The sequence below is a fragment of the Cavia porcellus genome, unplaced genomic scaffold (genome assembly GCF_034190915.1).
Source record: "Cavia porcellus strain 051 isolate PalLab524CR breed Dunkin Hartley unplaced genomic scaffold, mCavPor4.1 scaffold_17, whole genome shotgun sequence".
Lineage (NCBI taxonomy): Eukaryota > Metazoa > Chordata > Mammalia > Rodentia > Caviidae > Cavia > Cavia porcellus.
In genome coordinates, this window is record NW_026947500.1 from 57,840,804 (window position 1) to 57,860,654 (window position 19,851).

The 19,851-nt window shown below is 54.7% G+C and overlaps 2 protein-coding genes and 1 long non-coding RNA gene across 8 annotated transcripts; 1 reads left to right on the forward strand and 2 right to left on the reverse strand.

The window, feature by feature from the left end:
- Positions 1 to 104: 104 nt before the first annotated feature.
- On the reverse strand, positions 105 to 3,433 carry B3gat3 (beta-1,3-glucuronyltransferase 3). The gene is made up of 5 exons (XM_003467922.5): positions 3,202 to 3,433; positions 2,426 to 2,600; positions 1,178 to 1,538; positions 760 to 1,050; positions 105 to 478 (listed from the first exon to the last, which is right to left on the reverse strand). The coding sequence occupies exons 1-5, from the start codon at positions 3,281 to 3,283 to the stop codon at positions 380 to 382; spliced, it is 1,008 nt and encodes a 335-aa protein (XP_003467970.1). The 5' UTR covers positions 3,284 to 3,433; the 3' UTR covers positions 105 to 379.
- LOC134470994 (uncharacterized) lies at positions 3,419 to 6,938 on the forward strand. Its single transcript, XR_010040294.1, has 2 exons — positions 3,419 to 3,555; positions 3,929 to 6,938. It is a non-coding gene; the product is annotated as an uncharacterized LOC134470994 (long non-coding RNA).
- Positions 6,137 to 19,839, reverse strand: Ganab (glucosidase II alpha subunit). 6 transcript variants are annotated; one of them, XM_013150523.3, is made up of 25 exons: positions 19,714 to 19,839; positions 15,960 to 16,064; positions 15,730 to 15,838; positions 15,478 to 15,605; positions 13,707 to 13,886; positions 13,268 to 13,333; positions 12,536 to 12,605; positions 12,375 to 12,453; positions 12,203 to 12,299; positions 11,941 to 12,121; positions 11,478 to 11,598; positions 11,094 to 11,329; positions 10,881 to 11,007; positions 10,705 to 10,784; positions 10,368 to 10,511; positions 10,188 to 10,284; positions 9,916 to 10,017; positions 9,547 to 9,790; positions 8,098 to 8,162; positions 7,931 to 8,007; positions 7,752 to 7,826; positions 7,513 to 7,626; positions 7,308 to 7,420; positions 7,130 to 7,230; positions 6,137 to 7,039 (listed from the first exon to the last, which is right to left on the reverse strand). In XM_013150523.3, exons 1-25 carry the CDS (start codon positions 19,749 to 19,751, stop codon positions 6,930 to 6,932), a joined length of 2,859 nt encoding a protein of 952 aa, XP_013005977.1. In that variant the 5' UTR covers positions 19,752 to 19,839; the 3' UTR covers positions 6,137 to 6,929. The 6 variants fall into 6 exon arrangements, with proteins under 6 accessions (XP_013005977.1, XP_003467969.2, XP_063084325.1 ...); XM_003467921.5 differs by having other exon boundaries at positions 11,478 to 11,631; XM_063228255.1 differs by having other exon boundaries at positions 11,478 to 11,631; positions 12,375 to 12,449; positions 12,532 to 12,605.
- Between the last annotated feature and the right edge of the window lie 12 nt (positions 19,840 to 19,851).

Below are 19,851 nucleotides of genomic sequence, written 5' to 3' on the forward strand. Positions count from 1 at the left end.
ACAGGAGCGGGCCCTGAGCAGGCTGTGTCTGAGGAGAGGCCAGGCTGCCAACTCCCACTGCCTCAGTCTGAACAGGAAACAGGAGAGCAGACCACAAAGAGAACCACAGGCTCAGGTGGGGTGTTTATTCTGGAGGCAGGAGGGGATTCACATGCTCAGGTGTGGAGTGCCCAGCCCAGCTCCCCCAGCCCTCAGCAAGCTAACCCCAATAAGTTACCCATCCCCCAATCTGTCTGTCCCCTGCCCAGCCCAGCCAGGGCACTGCTACATGGCAGTGCCAGGGAGGACAGGCAGCCGGGCCATGCCCTGGGCAAGGGGTCAGGCCTAAAGAGCCCCACGAGGCATGTGCCTGAAATGAGCCAGAAGCATGGCAAGGCCATCACACCTCCACAGCCCTGTCTGAGCCACGGCCCTGCCGCTGCAGCTGCTCCTCCTGCTTCATCTTGGGCTTCTCTGTCCGAGTGTGCCACACCAGCACCTGGCAGGAGGATGCAAGGTGGAGTCGGGCCAGGCACTGAAGCCCTCCCTGCCCTCTGTACAGTGCTGACTGCAAAGGGGTAAGCTGGGAACCAGGCAAGACTGGTGCCTGTCCCTCCACTTCTCATTTCACGCGGGTTCCCTCCCCATTCCCAATTCCCTTTTCAGCATACCAGACAGCGCGAACGAGGAGGACTGAGGGTCCCTCCATTCACAGTCCCAGGGACACCCCCACCCCTAGCACCGGCCCACCCGAGCCAGGTCCCAGCTGCTGCCCCCTACCCGGGTGCAGTTGGCAGCCCGTGGCTCCAGGTCCTTGGGCTCCACTAGGTGACTCAGGAGGCTGCTTTCCAGGTGGCCTCGAGGGGCAGCAGCATCAAATTGTGCATCCGGCCTGGCCAGCAGGAGGGGCAGGGCAACCGCAAACCCCGCCATGTCCATAGGGAAGGGCCTGGTGGGCTCCCACGCTGTGTGGAACCCCACCACCCGGCCATCCTGTACTCGAGGACCCTCGAAACGCAGGCCCCCAACCAGCCCCACTGGCCACACTGAGACACCCCGGGTCCAGCGCATCTGCCAGAGATCAAGAGAGGAGACAGGGTGGTCCAGGGAAGCAGAGGTAGAAGAACAACATGATTCCCTCCACCCAGAGTACCCCACTCCTCACCCACCCTACAGCCACCATCACCCCAGCCCTCACCTCCTCAAAGAGAGCCCTGCTGTAGGTGTTGTCATCATCAGCAAAGTACACAACTCCTGGGGATCCAGGGGGTGGCGGGTCCTTCTCCCCACCAACAGCGCCCCCTTGGCCCCGGAGCCAGGCCAGAGCCCCGTTCCGCTGCTCCACACCCCGAGGCCGCACCCAGCCAGGCTCACCCTCTCGGAGCCGCTGGGCCTTGGGTGTAAGGACAGCCAGGTGGGTGAAGAGGAGCCCGGAGGCAGCCAGCAGCCCTGAGACCAGTGGGGTGGGACCCTCGGCATCCTCCACCAGCAGCCAGTGCAGCCGGGGCACCAGGCTCAGCGTCTGAGACAGCCGTACCAGCTCAGCCTTCTGCACCAGCCTGTGGAGCAGGCAGGAAGGTGCACTGCAGCTGGGTTCTCCCGGGTTCCCCCACTGGCCCACACTCCTGCTGACCCCCACCTAGCCTGTCCTTCTACCCTGGGGCTCTAGCAGTTAATGACACGTGGTCTGGGGTCAGGCAAATCTGTTTTTTTTAGTGGTTGTTTTCTCTCTCTCTCTCTCTCTCTCTCTCTCACTCTCTGTCTGTCTCTCTCTCTCTCTCTCTCTCTCTCTCTCTTTTTGTACTGTGAATTTAACTCACAACCTCACACTTGCCCAGCAGGCACTGTGCCACTGAACTGTATCCCTATACCCCCAACCTTGGGTTTTAAAATCTTTAATTTTTTTTTTTTTCAGTTTTTTGAGACAGGATTGTGCCATGTAGGTTAGTGACCTGAAGTCACCATGTAGCAGAGGCTGGCCTCCAACTCATGGCAACCCTCCTGCTTTAGCCTCCTGAGTGCTAGGATTACAGACATACACTTCTATGCCTGGCCCAGACCTGGGTTTGAGTCTCAGATTTGGCAGTATCAGGGAAAGCGTCTTTACACTTCAAAGCCTACCTGGCTGTAAAATAGGAATAAGCATACTTGATGTTTTAAAAAGAGTCACTGGAGATAACTCAGTGGTATAAGCACCTGCAAGGTCATGAGTTTGATCTGCGACACCAAAAAAAACAAACAAACAAACAAAAAAACTAAAGAGCCTTGTGCATGACAAGCAAGCTCTCATTAAGAACAGTTCATTGGCAAGCTCAGAACTTCTTTGCAAGACACTTTAAAACCTTTGGTTCATCTTTGCCATGCTCTAATAAGCACAGCACCTCCCAAATTCATCCTCAACTAAGACTTTTGGGAGGATACAGTCCTGGGTGCCCAATGCCCATACCTCGCATAGGTGGGGGTAATGACATAGATGGTCGGCAGGGCCTCGGGGTCAGGAGGCTGCGCGGGGACGGCAGGCGGGCGTCGGAGGTCAGCCTGCAGCTGGGAAATCTTCAGATCCTTCTGCCGGAGCTGCTCCGCTGCTGCTCGCAGGGCAGGGAGGCAGTCGCAGGGCTGGCCTGGTCCCAGGGAGCAACGACAGGGGAAATGATGGAGCAGAGAACCACAGATCATTCACAGCGCAGAGGTTTAACCCCACCACTCTCGGCCTGTCTGCACCTCTGGCGTGGGTAGCGCGCTACTTCAACCTTTCTCCATTTTTAATGCATCCTATGAATGTGCGTGCGTGTGTATATCCCCCACAAAACCAGGGATGGAACCTGGAGACTCCGCGCGCAGGCTAAGTAACTCCTGAGCCTCCTGCTGCACCCCTGCCCTGGGAGTTTTTATCTGGATATTGAACTGATTGCGTCCATCCTGCCCCACTGTCGGTCCTCACTTCAGCTCTGGACTCCTAAGGAACAGATGTGTATGCCGGACTGGGTCGGTGTCACACGGTCACCCTGCACAGGAGCTCCGGGGCCGTGCGCAGAGACTCCGGCCTGGCCCGCTACCGGGAACACGGCCCAGGTGCTAGGGGCGCGGCAGAAACAAATCAGCCCACGCCAGCGAGGACGCCGGCCGTCCGAGGGGGCACGTGACGAGGTCACGGAAACCGCGCCCAGGCCGCAGGAGGGGTCGCGCGGCACTGGAGGGAGGAAGGCCCGCCTGACCGCTCACCCAGCTGCACCAGCGCGTAGAGCAGGCCGGCGATCGACACCAGGAAGTAAACGAGGAACACATTCTTTAGCTTCAGCTTCATGGCCGCGCCGCCGCCGTCGCGGCCGCCCCACCCGGCGGAGTCCCCGGGCGAGAGGGGGTCCTTCCCACCGCCTGTAGGCCCCGCCCCCGCCGCGCGCCCCCGCACCCGCTCCCAGCAGCGGGGCAGGCAGCGCCGCCCGGCGCCCACTTCCGGTCATCGGTGCCCTCCCAATGCCAGCTTCCGGTCCCACAGCCTGTTTCCGGCCCGGCGACCTCACATCCGGCGTGTGGAAGCGGGGTCGCGGATCCCAAACCATTTGGGGACGTGTTCAGGTACGAGGTCTAGTGCCTGTGCCTGGCCTGCGCCCACAGAGCCGGGCGCTCCTGGTGATCCTGAGAGCGCGAGGTTGGGGTGCGGCGCAGTGGTGGAGTGGGCTTCATACGCAGCCCTGCGAAGGGAAAACCGTGCTCGCTGTGGCTGCACATACAGTATACAAAAAGGTCCCCGGCGCAGAGCCGGCTGGCTTGGCCCGAGGGTGACACGCGCATTTGTGAAGGGGTCGTATTTCTTGAAAAAAAAAGAAAGCCCGTGGGATTGTCCTGCGCCCTTCCTTGGCTTGTTGAGACATTGTCTCACTTTGTGGTGCAATCCTCCTGCCTCAGCCTCCTGAGCGTTGCAGCACGATTTTCCCCTTTTAAAAACCAGGTCTTGGGAGCCAGGCGTGGTGGCTCAAGCTACTCGGGAGGCTGAGGCAGGAAGATCGTTGCGAGTTCGAGATCAGCCTGGGCTACAAAATGAGCTCCAAGGCCAGCCTGAACTGCATAGTGAGACCCTGTCTCAAAATGATAAAAAAAAAAAAAAAAATTAAATAAATAAAAACAAGATCTTGGGGCCAGGGGTTTAGCTCATTGGCATAAGCGCTTGCCTGGCAAGAGCAAGCTCAAGAGTTAGATCCCTGGTACCAAAAACACCCAAAAAACTAAGATCTTGCTGTATAGACCAACTGGCTCTCAAATTCTCAAATCCTCCATCTCAGCCTCCTAAATGCTAGGATTCTAAGTGCAGACCACAGCAGTTTGGAGTGGATTGTCTCTATTTCAAAAATTAAAGTTATTGTCATAGTCCAGGTCCCCCCCCACCCCCCGGTTTTGTTTTGTTTGGTTCTAGAGAAAAAAACAATGCCTCGAGCTTGCCAGGAAGGCACTTAAGCAAATGAGCTAAATCCCAGCCTCACCAGGTTTCTTTTTTTCTTTTTTTTGGCTAGTTCAAGCTAGTTCTAGCTAGTTCAAGATGACCTCATGTCCAGGGGGCATTGAACTCCCCCAGCCTTGTGCCTTGGCTTCTCAAGTGAGTCTTGGAGCAGTTTTCTATGTCCACATAGAAACCCATCTCCAGAATGCGTGTTGTTTCTTCTGACCCAGTTCTTTCCATCAAATCTTGGCAAGGAGGTGTTCAGGCAACCCATCCCTGGAAAGAGCTGAAGAACTTCTTCCAAGCTAGGGTACCCTATGGGACTCCCTCCCTCCAAGCCATTCTGAACTTCATTTCTCATATAATAGCCTCTAAGACATGTATGTGTTCAGTGTACAGAATGGAAGAATGTATTTCCTGTCACACAATGGGAGGTTTTATTTAACCAATACACAATCATAAGGTTTTAATACAAATGCTCAGTATTGAGATCAGGGATACCTCAGCCTTTCCCCTTGATTATCTCCCTATAGTTGAAACACTCAAAATCCTTTCTGTAGTTTTTACATATATTTATATAGATGTATATAAATATATATCACCCTGCTGTGGGTAGCACACTACTGTAATCCTAGCACTCTGGGAGGTTAAGGCAGGAGGATCCCACAGTCAGTCCCAGTTTAGGTAATTTAGCAAGACCCCATTTCAAAATAAAAAGAGGCCCTGGGTTGTTGTACCATAAAAATGAAGGCTCATCTCAAGTCACTCTCTTGTGCATCGTGACTTTTTCCCACCAGATAATTAACTTTTCCTTTCTCTGCCTCCCCAAAATGGGAGGTTTGGGAGACAGGGTATCCTGTCACCTGGGGTATCGGGAACTCCTAGGCTCAGGCAGTCTTCCTGCCTCAGCCCAGAGTAGCTCCAGCTACAAGCTAGCACGTAGTCCAACAGAATTTCTAGGCTAGGGATATAACTCAATGAGAAGAGTGCTAGCCTAGTACACATGAGACCATGAGTTCCATCCCTAGCCTTACCAAAGAAAAAAGAATGTTAAATGGGGAGTGGTGGCATACACCTATAATCCCAGTACTGGTGAGGCAGGAAAATCTAAGCCAGTCTGAGCTACATAGTTTTTTTGTTGTTGTTTTTTTAAAATCAATTTTATTTAATAATAAAGGAAAAAACCTACAACAAAACTTCAAAGCACAGCAATCAGGGGACAACAATGGTACATACATTGTGCACTGTCATCCTCAAATCATGGGCTAGTGAGTCCAGGCCAGCCCAAATCACATAGTAAGATCCTGTCTCAAAAAAAAAAAAAAGGTGTGTGGAAGCCAGGTATGGTGGCACACACCTGTAACCCCAGCATTCAGGAGGCTGAGGCAGGAGAATCATTGCAAGTTCAAGACCAACCTGGGCTACAAAGTGAGTCCTAGGCCAGCTGAAACTGCACAGCAAGACCGTGTCAAAAAGACAAAAAACAAGTATGGGCACTGACCTGAGAGCTATTTTGACCCACAGATACACAGGAAGCCCTGGTCCACACACACCCACTAGGCCTGCTAAATCTAGCCCTCCTGAGAGTGTGTACCAAGCAGAGGGAAACTGGTGTGGGTTTGTTTTGCTCAAATGGAGTGGCTTGTGCCGAAGCCAGATGAAAATATTAGGCGCTGGGCCTTCTAGGCTACATCACTACAACCAGAATTCAGATCCTGAAAATTTTGTGTAGTTTATCTCTTTATTGTTTCTTTTATCAAAACCTGTCACAGTTGGGGCCAAAGAGGTTAAAAAAAAATCCCCCAGCCCCCACCCTGTTTCCCCATTAATCCTCCCAACACCCACCCGGGCTTCAGGCCAAACCTGGGCACACATGATCCTCTCCCCCACCCCATCTTCCCACAGCAATAAATACAGGTGACCATGATTCCATCAAGCCACAACCAATTTCTCCATCTTGAACACTCCAAGGGGACCCTAAAGGAGTAAGTTTAATGTCCACTCCTTAACTTGAGGAGCCGTGGAAACACTTTCTCCAGGGACAGAGAGGCAGCAGTGACTGCCCCAGAAGAGCCCAGCCACTCTGCCAGGAGGAGGTGGGAGGGAGCAGTTGTCAGCCCAATGGGGGCCTGTCAGGGCAATCCCAGCCCCCTCAGCAGGTGAGATCCCTCCCTCAGCAGGTGAGCCATCCCAGGACAGCTTCGGGCAGGACAGTGCCAGGGAGAAGCAGTACAGAGAGAGGGCAGCCAGATGGGCAGAGGAAAGGAGAGGAAGAGCCTTTAGCCCATACCCTCAGTGGTGTCTTCAAGGCATCAACAAGGAGGGGACAGCTGAAGTCCTCAGAGAAGCAGGATGGTGGGGAAAGGGGAGTGCAGGGAGGTCAGGTCATAGAGAAGCCCGGAGTCCAGGGCCAGCCATTTGTCGGGGCCAGATGTCTAGGAGAGGGAAGGTGAGGCCGGGGACAGGCCAGACTCAAGGCAGAAGGTGACTCCCCCACCCCCACCCCTGCCCTGGGTTATCGCAGCTGAATGCTCCAGTCAGAGGCCACACTGACGCCAGGCTTGCGCACAACCAGTGTGGAGGTCTCAGTGTTGTGCTGGAAGGACAGATGGCTCTCGGGAGACCCTGGAGGAGGCAGAGCAACTAACCGGTCAGCAGTCAACAACAGGGCTGTCCCCCTCCCTCGAGGTGGGCAGGCTGGCTCAGGAAAAGCACCTGGAACCTGGAGCACCACAGTGGCAGGCTTCTCAGCTCCCATGATCACCACCCGCTCGATCCACACTGGAGTCTCAAAGTGGCCTCGGAGGTCTGCAGAGCTGAAGGGAAAGGCAGATGCAGGCGAGAAAAGGCTGGGGCAAGGGAGGGAGACTGCCCCGCATCCCCCAGCCCATACCTGGAGACCAGCGTGTTTTGGGAGAAGGAGAAACGCCGCAGCAGAAATTCCTGGCGTGTTTGGTAGTTGAATGAGTGCCCATCATCCAAGAAGAGCTCACCTTGGGCCATGCCCTGCACAGGATGGAGGGGTGGACTGAGCAGGCAGAAGATGGCTTGGGGCTGGGGTGGGCCGGGGCAGCCAGGTGGCAGGGGTGGCCACTCACCTGGGGGCTAAGGGCAACAAAGAGGGTGATGGGGTCGTCCTTCATGCAGTCGGAGGAGCGCCGTACACGCATCCATCGAGGCACGACTGTCCCTCCTCGCTGGAACACCGGTATCTAGAGCGAGGGCAGAGCTGGGCTGAAGCCCTCAAGGTCCCTGGTATCTGCCATCACACACCAGTGCCCACTCAGATCCTGGGCTGCAGGGACACGTGTGTCCATGAGGCTGCAGAGCTACTCACACTGCTGAGAGTTACGGGCAGGTACAGGGTCTGTGGACCATGGTGCTTCTGGTAGCTCTGAATGTTGTACCACACCTAGGGGTGACACACAGGAAGACAGTAGTCACTCTGAGGGGCTGGTAGCCCCTCTGCTGTCTTTAGCTTCACTGCCCTAGCCAACCCACCTTTCCGCAACTCACCTCCCCAGAACCAGGCAGATAGACCTGCACACCATGGGCCCCAGCATCCGACACAGGATGAACCAGCAAGGCATCCCCTAAACAAGCCAGAACTCATTCACTCACAGCCTGGGGAAGTGGCACAGCTGCCGGGGTTCAGCCCCCCCGCTGCCAGGTGCCCTCCTCACCCAGCAGGAACTGGTCATCGATGCTGAAGGTGGTCACATCCTGAGGATACTGCACCCACAGGGGCCTGGCAGGGAGACAGGACAATGTCAGTCCAGACACGGCAATAGACACATGTGCAAACATGGCCAACATCTTTGACATGCTTGGTTTCACAAGACTTAGCTTACGACCAGTGTTCCATGGACAGGAAGACTGATGTGTGTCCAGACATGCCCGTAAGGCTGCATTACTGGAAAGACCCCAGAGCCAAGGCCCTGGCCTAAGGACCTGGCAGGAGTCTATGGCACCCTAAAGCCTCACCTCTTGCCCACAGGATACAGCCCCACACTGACCAAGTCTACGTGCCAGGAAAGGCCTCATGCTTCCACTGGGCCCTGTTGTCCTACTGAAACACTTTCCTCAAAGGACACTCAGCTTGCAGGCTGGGGCCCACCAAGCTGGGTGTCAGCCTGGCAGGTGGAAGTGAGGAAGGGCCTTCCCACCTGGCTGCGGACAGCGGACTCCACTCTGCTCCGAACCACCTGCCTGGCCTTGTGCTGCTCACAGGTACCAGGCACAACTAGCCCCAGCCCCATGGCAGCTCACCTTGGGCATTCATGGTAACCCCAGGCACTGACTCAGTACCCATTGACACGGAGCCCCAGGAGGCTGCGACCCTGTGGACACTACCAGCCATTCTACAGTGTGAGCCAAGCTGTCCAGCCACTCAGCTGAGGGTGTCCAGGCTGGCCCACCAGGAGTGGGTGTCATGAGTGATAAGTGCTTCCTGTGCTGACTGGCTCGGCTGCTCTTCATCTGTGAACTGGACTGTTCCTGCCAGGGAACTTAATAAGCATGCGCAGGGTCACTGGGGCATCTGGGCCTGCTCTGAAAACAGAGAGCAGCCCCCCAGGAAGAACCTGGGGTGCATAGCACTGGTACAGCCCCCAATCACACTGCCTCGCCTTTCCCTTCCCGTGTGTTTCCAGGCAGCGGAGCCTTGAGTGTGAAGACTAACAGAATGGGCCTGCCAAGTCCCTCCCTGTGGACAGGAGCAGGGGCAGAGGTGAGGTGGAAGGCGCTGCAGTGAGCTCAGGGTGCAGGGCATGCTGTGCATGGACCACAGGGCGTCCAGGCCTCATCTTGTGTGGCCTTCTCCAAGGCTACTGTCACTTCTGTCCCCACCTCCTGGTCTCACTTCTGTCAAGCAGCTTGTCATTCCACAGCCAGTGTCCTTCAGACTTTCATGGTTACACCTTATACCCCTTGGCCCACCCTTCACACTTCACCTGCCACTGAGCCTCAAGCTCAAGCCTTCCTGCCACAGCTCCCAAGTGCAGGGATTACAGGGGTCCAGGCCCACCTGCTCCCCTCCATGTTGCCATCAGACTCCCTCCTCTAGAAGGTCTTGGTGAAGATCCAGACCAGGCCCCAGCAGGGCCACTCTGCAGTCCCAGAGTATGACTCACCTCATGACGGGAACGCCTTCGATGTGCGCCCGGTAGAAGAGGGTGTACCAGTAGGGCAGCAGGGAATACCGCTGGCCCAAGGCCTCCCGGATCACTTCTTGGTGCTGAGCTGGTAACAGCCAGGGCTCCCGTCGCACTGTGTCCAAGTGGGCATGAGCCCGGAAGAAGGGCTGGAAGGCACCCATCTGGTACCAGCGCACGAGCAGCTCAGGGTCCGGGTTCTTGAAGAAGCCCCCCACGTCCGCTGGGGAGGAGAGAGTATGTTGCAAGAAGTATAAAAAAGGGCACCTACACTAGCAGCCCTCCTGCTTCAGTGCTCCACCCTCACACTGCCTCTGCCCCCAGACATGTCCTGCTCGCCCTTCTCACCCCCACAGAAGGACAGTCCCACCAGCCCCATGCTGAGGCACATTGGAATAGAGATCTTCAAGTGGTCCCACTCAGCAGTGTTGTCCCCTGTCCATACGGCCCCTGGGAATGGAAAAGGCGCATCAAAGAGAGGGCCCTTCTTGCACGGTGGGAGGCCCATAACCTGGACAGGGACACCCCCTGAAGACCACTGCTGGGAAGGCAATGCCCAGGCCATGGCTCCAGTGCCAGGATCTGTGCCCTCTGCCACATCTCCACTCTCTGGATCTTACCAAAGCGCTGGGAACCAGCGAAGAATGCCCGGCTCAGGACAAAGGGGCGCTCAACACCCCCAGAGCGTTGGATGAGCCCTTCTGCAGTCGCCATGTGCTGGGGAGATGGAAGCAAGAGCCAGTGTCAGAGGCATGCTGCCTGGCCCCTGCCCTCCTGCCCGTGCTGCGCCTGTGCCATACCACATAGAAGCCATAGATGTTGTGGACGTCACGGTGCTCCCAGCCCCCATAGTGCTGGGCATCCTTGAGCATGGTAACTTCAGGGCCGTTGAACACGGAAGGTTCGTTCATGTCATTCCAGATGAAGAGGTTGGGAGCGGAGCCCTGGGGACACAGGCAGAAGATGTAAACAGGACAGAAAGAAGACAAGACCCTGCTGGTGCAGCGTACTTCCTAAGGTGCTCCTAGGATCACTAAGGGCCCCCCCCCCCCTTTTACCACAGACAACCAAGCAAAGCAGAAATACTACTGGGAGAAGCAGGGCGGGCTGCACAGACCCCAGAGGAGGCCGCCCTACCTCGTAGTTGTCAAAGCTGAACATGCTGGCCCACCAGGCCCTCGTAGCAGGATTAATGAAGTCAGGGTACCCAGCAGAGCCTGGGAGATAATGAGGACAGCCTGTCAGCCCCCCACAGGTGGGGAAGCCACCAGGCCTCCTCCCTTGCCTTAGGCTTTGGGCCTGGGCCTGCCCACCTGGCCAGCACCAGCCCTCGTAGTCAGAGCCATCCCGGGTCTTCACATACAGGCCCTGGTTCCGCAGCTCCTCATGTACCCGGTAGCCAGAGTCCACTTTGATGTGGGGGTCCACGATGGCCACCAGCTGGGCGGGGCACAGCCGGTCAGAGTCCCCAAGATGTCCATGCCCCAGGCTCACCCATGAGGATGCACAGGGCTTCTGCCCCTCACCTTCCGCCGCTTGGAGGCCAAGTGCTGGAGCATACTGTGGGGCTGGGGGAACCGGCTGGGGTCCCAGGTGAAGTACCGCTTGCCATCAGCATGTTCAATGTCTAGCCAGATCACATCACAGGGGAAATTGTGGTCATCAAAGCCCTGGTCCACCTGTAGCACATCGGCTTCATCCCGGTAGTTCCAGCGGCTCTGGTGGTAGCCAAGGGAGAAGAGCGGGGGCAATGCCTGGGTCCCTGCAGGGTCAGTGAGGGATTCGTGGTAAGGGGCACAGTGGGGCTCAGGCCCAGCCAGGCCCCATGTGGATGCTCAGAGATGGAGAGAAGCCCAGGCCTCCTAGGAAGGAACAGGGCAGCAGGCTAAGAAAGCAAGGGCGCTGAGTACCCGTGAGGCTGGTGTACTGCCGGAAGACATCGAAGACAGAGGGCCCAAGCAGCAGAAAGACGTCGATGATGCCGCTCTCTGACATCCAGCGCACATCTGTCTGAGGGGTCTCCCCGGAGCCCTGCAGGTAGTCCAGCATTTTCCCAAACAAGGTCTGCAAGGACCAGAGGGCACTGCTCACACCCCAGCTCCAGATAGCAGCAGCCCTGCTCTCCTCAAACCCTTGACTGTGCTAAGCCTCTGCCAGGGACACATCTCCTGCCACCTTGCCCACGCCAGCTCCGTGTTGGCAGGATTAATGAAAGATTAATCCTCCCCTGCCCTCATCCTGCCTGCTGCCCACCCCACACTGCTCCTTCCTGAGATGGGGCCCCTTCAAGCTCGCAGCATCAAGCACCTGACACGAACGGCAGCCCCTATGCGTGCCCTCTGGATACCAGGACCCTCTCCCAGCCAGACACACCTTCCCTGCTGTATTGGAGGAGATGTCAACCCAGGTCTCGGCAGCATTGAGCCAGAAGATGCCCAGGTCACGGTGAGGACTGTGGGCCAGCAACACAGGCACGGACCCATACAGGGCCATGGGGTTGTCTAACTCATACTGGAACACATCCAGGTTGTACAGACGGTATGGTTCCCCGCCCCTGCAGAGGAGACAGGGTCTGGTGACAGCCTGTGCACCACACAGGTCTGCATCTCCCATGCCTCGTCTCTCCTATACTCACTCGGTGACCTTTAGCCGCAGGCTGTCTGCGTGTTCAGGGATCCCGTACACATGCTCCATGCCCGGCAGAGAGAAGTCCAAGCCCACAGATGTGGGGCCTGGAGAAAAGGCAAGGCTGAGCCCAGAGGTTCCCTGGGCCAGGGCTCCCCGCCCACCCACTGGCTGGGCCTCACCATAGGGCTTGCTGTCGGAATGAGTCTTGAAAGTCTCCTCCCAGGCCCCCGGCTCCTCTCTCTCTGTTGGCTCCTCTGGCTGTGAGGAGCAAACGGACCCAAGCTGTCACTAGTGGCTTCCTCCCCAGCACCGACATCCAGGCCACACCCCACCGACTTGCCTTGTCTCCATCCCCAGCTGCAGCCTCAGGCTGGGCCCCGTCGACCTCAGCAGGGTCTCTGGCTCCTTGCCTGGAAGGTAGGAAAGCTGTCTGCTCCAATCCAGAGGGGGCAGGGATGAGGGGCTAGTAGAGGAGGGGTGGGGACAGACAGCCACGGGTCCAAAGGAATGAAAGCGCCAAAGGAGGGACTAAAGGTTAAGCCTGGAAGGGCCTCACAGGCAGGCAGGGAAAGAATGAAAAAGTAGGGAGAATGCCACTAGCGGTGCCTCCCACACACAGGCCCAAGTCTGTCTTTGCTGGTGCCCCCAGGAGGCAGGCAGGCAGGCAGGCAGGCAGTCAGGCAGTTCAGAGGTCTGATGTCAGGTGGGCCCTGGACCTCCACTGTCCGGCCAGACAGCTGTGGCTGGGCCAGTGGGGTTGGTCCAGACCTGGGGCCTCCAGAGATTTGGTACTGGCCAGGGCAACTGGTATGCAGCCCCACCTAGAACCCCACTCTGTCCCAGCTGGGAGCCAGGCCCTCCCAAACAGCACCCCGCCACCCAGGGCAGGCAGTTGGCTCCCTAACATTCCTGAGGGCTCATACCCAGTTTTCTCCCTGGGCTCCCAGCCAGGGCAACAGGAAGCAGGATAGGGTGCAGGGCCAGGCATAGAAAGGTTCAGGGTCCCTTCCCAGGCCAGATAAGGGTGGGGAAGGCAGAGGAACAGATACAATACCCGTGGCCATGGATTTACCTAGAGAAAATGTTCTTGATCTTATCCCACATGCTACCGAGCGTGAGACTAACTTTATCCGAGAAACTGGGGCAGGAGGAGATGAGTAGGGAAGGGGGAAAGGAGGCACAAAACCAACACAAAAACAGAAACATAAAAGTGAATTTCAGTCGACAAACTTCCAGAGATGGGGAAAGAAACCAAAATAAACAATAAATAAATAAATAAGAAGGAAATTAACTTGGGAAACATGATGGCGTAAGAAAGGGGAGAGGGAGAGGTAGACCCAGGAGGCCTCCCACTGCTCAGGGCTAAGTCACTGCCTCCTGGTCTGCATGGGGATGGAGGACGCCGCTACCGCAACAGGCCTGACCCTCGAGGGCCCAGCACCAGGTTCACAACAGCCCAGGACATCCCAGCATCCCTCACCCACACCCTGCAGCCCAAACCCTGTACTCACGGGACCCTGCGGTGCCTCTGGTGCTCAAACTCCAGCAGCCCTCGGGCATTAACACTGAGCAGGAGGCTGCGGCCTTCCAGTAGGTCAAGGCGGAAGGGCTTCGCAGTCAAGATGATTTTGTAGGGCCCCTCGGCCACAGTCAGCTCCACACTATTGTCATCACGGCCAGAGACAGAGAGTCTGCAAAAAGACCAAAAATATTTGAGAATCGTAGGGCCAGGGGTCTGCTGGGGGAGAAAAAGGATGGGTCTGCAGAAGCTCCAGGTGGTGGTGACAGTACAAGGACAGGCATGCAAGCAGGGAGTTCCTGCAGCTTAGAAATGCCACCACAGCAGACCAGCAAGGGATAGGAAAAACATACTTCTCACAAAGGAAAAAAAAATATCATTTCTCACATCATACTAGACACAAACATCAACTAGAGAAAGGTTATGGCTTAGGGTCAAGGATATAGCTCAGTGGCACAGTGCCTGCCAGGCAAGCATGAGGTTATGAGTTCAGTCCCTGGTAACAAAAGAAAAAAGAAGGTTACTGCTTAAAAGTTTCTTCTTTGCAGCACTGGGGAAGAAACCCAAGGTCCTACATATGCTATTAGAGCGTAGGGTCTACCATGAGCTACACCCAACCCTGTGGCTTAAGGTATAAAACTAAATACATCAGAAAGAAATATAAACCAATTGACTTTTTTTTTTTCTTTCTGTCTTTTTCAGACAGGGCCTCACTATGCAGTTTATGCTGGCCTTGAACTCACTTTGTAGCCCAGGCTGGTCTCAAAGTTGTATAGATCCTCCTGCCTGTCTTCCAAGTGCTGGGATTATAGATATGTGCCACCACACCCAGCCCCTAGTTGATTTTGTTACCTTGAAACATCGAGATTATTTTCTTTTGAGCCAGGGCACTGTTACATTTCCCAACTGAAACTCATATGCCTGGGTTACAAAGGGGAAACACTGTGGCCCAGACACCAGGCCTATAGCACCACAGCTGACAGAATACAAATTTCTGTTCATCAAAAAACATATTGGAGCTGACCATGGTAGCACATCTCAGTAATCTCAGCACTCTGGAGGCTGAGGCAAGAGGCACACTGCAAGTCCAAGGCAAGGCTGGACCACATAGAGAGTTCAAGGCCAGCCCAGACTACACAATGAGATTTTGTTTCAAAAAGAAAAAAAAAACTTCTGGGCAGCATCATGGTGCATATCTGTAATCCCAGCACTTAGAACTCAAGTTTAAAAACAAAAAACAAAATAAAAAGAATTGCAACTTTGAGCCCAACAGGGGCAATGAAAAGATTTAGTAAGATCCTTTTTTGTTTGTTTGTTTGGTTTTTTTGTCTTTTTCCTTTTTTTATCGGTACCGGGGATCAAACTCACGACTGCCTACTTGCAAGGCAGGCGCTTTTGCTGCTGAGCTAAATCTCCAGCCCCTAGTAAGATCTTCTTGTAAAAAATAAGGCTGGAGATGTGTCTTGGTATGAAGACCTGGGCTCAGTCCCCTGTAGCACAAAACAGGCAAGAGACCCAGGGCCAACAAGGACCACTAGGTAAGATATATGTTTAGTTAGTCACGTCCCCAGCCAGGCCAGACCTCAGCAACAGCAGTGTGCATCTATCTGCTGACCCACTGAAGACAATGAAGGACAGGCAAAGCCCAGCAGCAGTGTGGAGGAGCAGAGAAGCATAGGGAAGCACGAGGCAGCCTCCACACAGGCTGGGTGGAAATGAGAAAGTAGCAGCATGAGACAGCAGGCGTCTTAGGAAACACGCACCGAGCTGGTGCGGGGTCAGCCACCAGAACATCGGACACCCGGTAGCGGGGGTGCAGAGGCTGCAGCTCATCCAGCCTGAACCGAGTCATGTTCTTCTGAAGCCCTTGCAGCTCCAGCACCAGCACCACCTGCAGGAATAGAACTCAGATGTGGGTGGGGCAGGTGGCACTCTTACAGGGGCTCCCTCGAAGGACGAGATGAGGGACTGGTCTATTCCAAATGCCCTATAGCCACCCACCCTGGCCTCCTGACCTTGGTGACCTCGTGTACCAGCTGGACCGTGAGGCCATCAGGCCCGAGCTGCAGAGAGTCCAGCAAGGCCCGGTATGGAGAGAGGCCTGGCCGGAGACTTCGCTGCCGCCTGCCAAGTCCAAGGAGTAGGAGTAAGGTTGGGAGGCTTCCAAAGTCCCTTGCTTTTGTCAGCTACCACAGACGCTTCCCATATCCCCTCCTCTCCAGCCCATCCTCCAGAGCCAGCATACTTGCAAAAGGAGCTCTCATCACAGGTCTTAAAGTTGCTTCTGTCCACAGCAAGGGCGTTCCCCATAAAGAGCCCTAGAAACACCAGCATCAAACCCATTCGATACCTATGGGGAAGAGATGATCAACAGGAGTGTGGGAAGGGACACCTTCCTGTCACTGCTACCAGACAGCTCAGGAGAGTGGGGAAAAGACTGAGACACTACATGGAAAAGAAAAGCCAGGTATGGTGGCCCACACCTGTAATCCCCACACTGTGGGAGGATGAGACAGGATTCCAAATTCAAGCTCAGCCAGAGCAACTTAATGACAAAATAAAAAAGCACTGGGGGTGTGCAACCCCTAGTACCACAAATACATGAACAGGGCCAGGCCACACCTTGCACCCAGAGACAGAGAAGTGAGCAACTAGCCTGGTCCTCAGAGGCCCTGGTGTGGATGCTGGTTACATCAGCGTCTCAGAGGATGGTGGCTGGGACAACCTGTCCCAAGGGGGAAGGTGGCAGGGACAGTAAGCATGCTGCATGTCTTGGGCCAGGCACCAATCAGGTGGGGACTGGCAGAGCTGGAACCTAGAGGCAAGGTCTTAAGCTGCTCTGGCATTGCCATCCCTAGCTTCCTCAGTGCCCCAGGCTCCCATCCACTGAGCCCTACTTCTGCATCTTCCCACTACTGCTACTGTCCTAAGCCGAAAACAACGTGGGCCACTGCCGGGCCCCACATGCTCTGTATCCCTCTAGCTTATTTCACTGCTCTTCTCGCTCATCCTCAGAGACTGACTGATATAATCGGCCTGATGTGGGCCTGGGCTTCAGGTTTTTGTTTTTGTTTTTTGTCATTTCCAGACAGGGTCTCACTATGCAGTTCAGGCTGGCCTTGAGCTCGCTTTGTAGCCCAGAATGGTCTCAAATTCTAAATGACCCTTCTACCTCAGACTCCCAGTGCTTAGATTATAGGTATGCACCACTACACCGGGCTTCTGGGCTTCAATTCTTTAAAAAATCCCTAGCTGGCATGGAGCTGTATAGTAGTAGTCTCCTACAACTTGGGAGGCTGAGGCAGGAAGATCTCTCAAGGCCAGGAGCTCAAGACCAAACTGTCTACCACATTGAAATCAAATCTCAAGCTCCTATTTAAAAAATTTTTCTTTCTCTTTTTTTTTGGGGGGGGGGGTGGTTTGTACTGAGGATCAAACTCATGACCTTGCACTTGTCAGGCAGGCACTGTGCCACTGAGCGATAGCCCCCATCTTAAGACCACATCTCTCTCTCTTTTTTTTAATTGATACCGGGGATTGAACTCATGACCACCTGCTTGCAAGGCAGGTGCTTATGCCGCTGACCTAAATCCCCAGCCCCATTAAGACCACATCTCAAAAAATTAAAAAATTTTTTTATTTTGTTTTTTAAGACAAGAGCTCACTATACAGTTCAAGGTGGCCTTGAACTCATTATGTAGGCTAGGTTGGTCTCCAGCTCTACAGCAAAACTGTCTTGATCTTCTTGAGTGCTGGGATTACAGGTGAGTGCCATCACACCTGGCCAAAAAAAAACCAAACAAAAAACAAAAAAACACTGTTAAATAAATAACCAGGCATGGTGGTATATGCCACCTACTCAGGAGGCTGAGACAGGAGGACCTCAAGTTCTAGACCCATATATGCAATTTATCAAGATCTTGTCTCAAAATAAAATTTTAAAAGGCCTAGTAGTAGAGCTGGGCATGGTGATGCATGCCTGTTAATCACCACACTGAGGCAGAATAGCCACAAGTTCATGGCCAGCCATGAGACTATCTCAAAAAAATAAAAGACTCACTTCTTTACATGCACTATCCCTTTCTTTAGGGAATGCAGCATTAGGATTTCTTCTTAGATGAGACCTTTAGCATATGTAAAGTTCAATGATTCATCCAAGTTTGAACAGGCAGAAAGGATGGGAAACAAATATAACCCATTTCTCCCTGATTCTGGACCCACATATTTTAATGTGACACAGAACTTGCTCAGAACAAACAGGACGAATCCAATTGGGACTATCACTCCAACAAACCATCACCTCCCAGTGTGCTGGCAAATGGAAGACAGGCACTAGTAACAAGCTTAAACTTAAATAAATTAGCTTGAAGGACTTATTCATCCACTGAGTGAGCCCTAAACAGGGGTTCTTACTTTAGTTTCTGTTAAGAAATACCTGAAGTGCTTATGCTTACCAAGTGAAAGTCGCTTCCGTATTTTGTTAGTTTTACAGTGCTTGGGCCTTGCACAAGCTAGCAAAACATTCTTCCGCTGACATACCTTCCTAGACCCTAACATATAGTTTAAACACCTGGAGACTGCTATGAGGAGTCCAAGTAGCACACTGTTTCAAATGAGACAAGGGAGCAGAGGAAGACATTTCTTTTAAACAAGGAAACTGCAATCTATGGTAGGGTAAGGGAAGGGTCTACCATCCACATTGCATCTAGATTAGCCTCAGTCAGTACCTGCTTTGGAGCTTAAGGTAAGGAATAGAGTAGCTCAGTGGTTCAGCAATTGCCTAGCATGAGGGAAGTCCTGTGTTCCATACCCAGTAATACCCAGAAAAAGAAAAAAAAAATCATCAGAACAAAGATCACCCCAAGCCAGATGTAGTGGTGCACATCTGTAATCCCAAGACTGGGGAGAATCAGGCAAAAGGATCACTGCAAATTCGAGGTCAGCCTGGGCTACAAAGTGAGTTCAAGGCCAATCTGACAAAAAAACAAGCAAACAAACAAAAAACCCAACCAGAACAGAGATTACAGAACACCAAGCTCTCCAGTGTCAGAAGAATTCTGCAAGACAAGCACTCCACACCAGACCAGTCAGGGAAGTCAAGCATACAGTACGCACTGGTTAAATTAGCCAAGGAGGAGTAAGCACCAGCAAACCAAGAAGAAATGCTCCACATCCATCTACAGCAAGGCATAAGCCCAGCTCCAGAGGAGTGGTGACCCCGTCCAACTGCCCCAAGCGGAGTGACCAGAGGTTCAAGCAGTTGGCACACTCTGGAGCACTATTCACTGTCTACCAGACAGGTTCGCAGAGATGCCAGAAAGGGAGTTTCCGAAGCATCTATTCGCTGCGACCTGTTGAAAGCCCTAGAACTCAAGGGATCTCTTAAGCACCCCGGAAAGGGACGAGCTGGAGGGCGGGCCGTGCCCGTGGACCGCTTTAGATCACAAGCCGCACAGGGTGAGGTCGAGACCCAGCCTCGAGCGACGCTCCTCCTGGACACTGCCAGTGCGGGGCACCGCTCTGCAGCGTGGCTTCCAACCTGTCGCAAACCTGTGTTCAAAGTCTTTCGGTTACGCGTCATGTCACTCCAGCGGCTGTGAACCCTGGTTCTGCCGCGCTAGGCCGGGGCCCACGTGCGGACCACCCGCGGGCAAGGTTGGCAGAGACGACAGGGACCCTGGTCGCGGGGTCATCGCTATTCCCGCCTCCCGACGACCCCGCCGCAGAGACCACAGGAGGTAGGGTCGACCGCCGCGGGCCCAAGGCCGAGGCCCGACCAAACGCAGCACGGCTGCGGCTTTCCGGCCCAAAGCAGAGCTGGTAGCTGGGCGCTGAGGCCGCTACGCGCGCAATCTACTGCCGGAGGCTGAGGAGCCCAGGTCGCCAACAGGGAGACAAGGGGCGCCCGCGGAGCGGAGGTGGCAGGAAGCCCTACAGAAGGGGGCAGTACGGGGTCTGGGGACCCTGCGGGGCGCGCCTCCGCGTTTCGGGCTCCTCACCGCCTCCTCCGCGCCACCACCTCCACTACCGCAGCCATCTTGTGCCGGGTTTGCTCCTTGACCCCGGGCCTCCGCCCCTGCGCACAGCTAGCCACGTACCACAGTGCCCGCCCCTTCCGACTTCCGATTGGCCCTGCG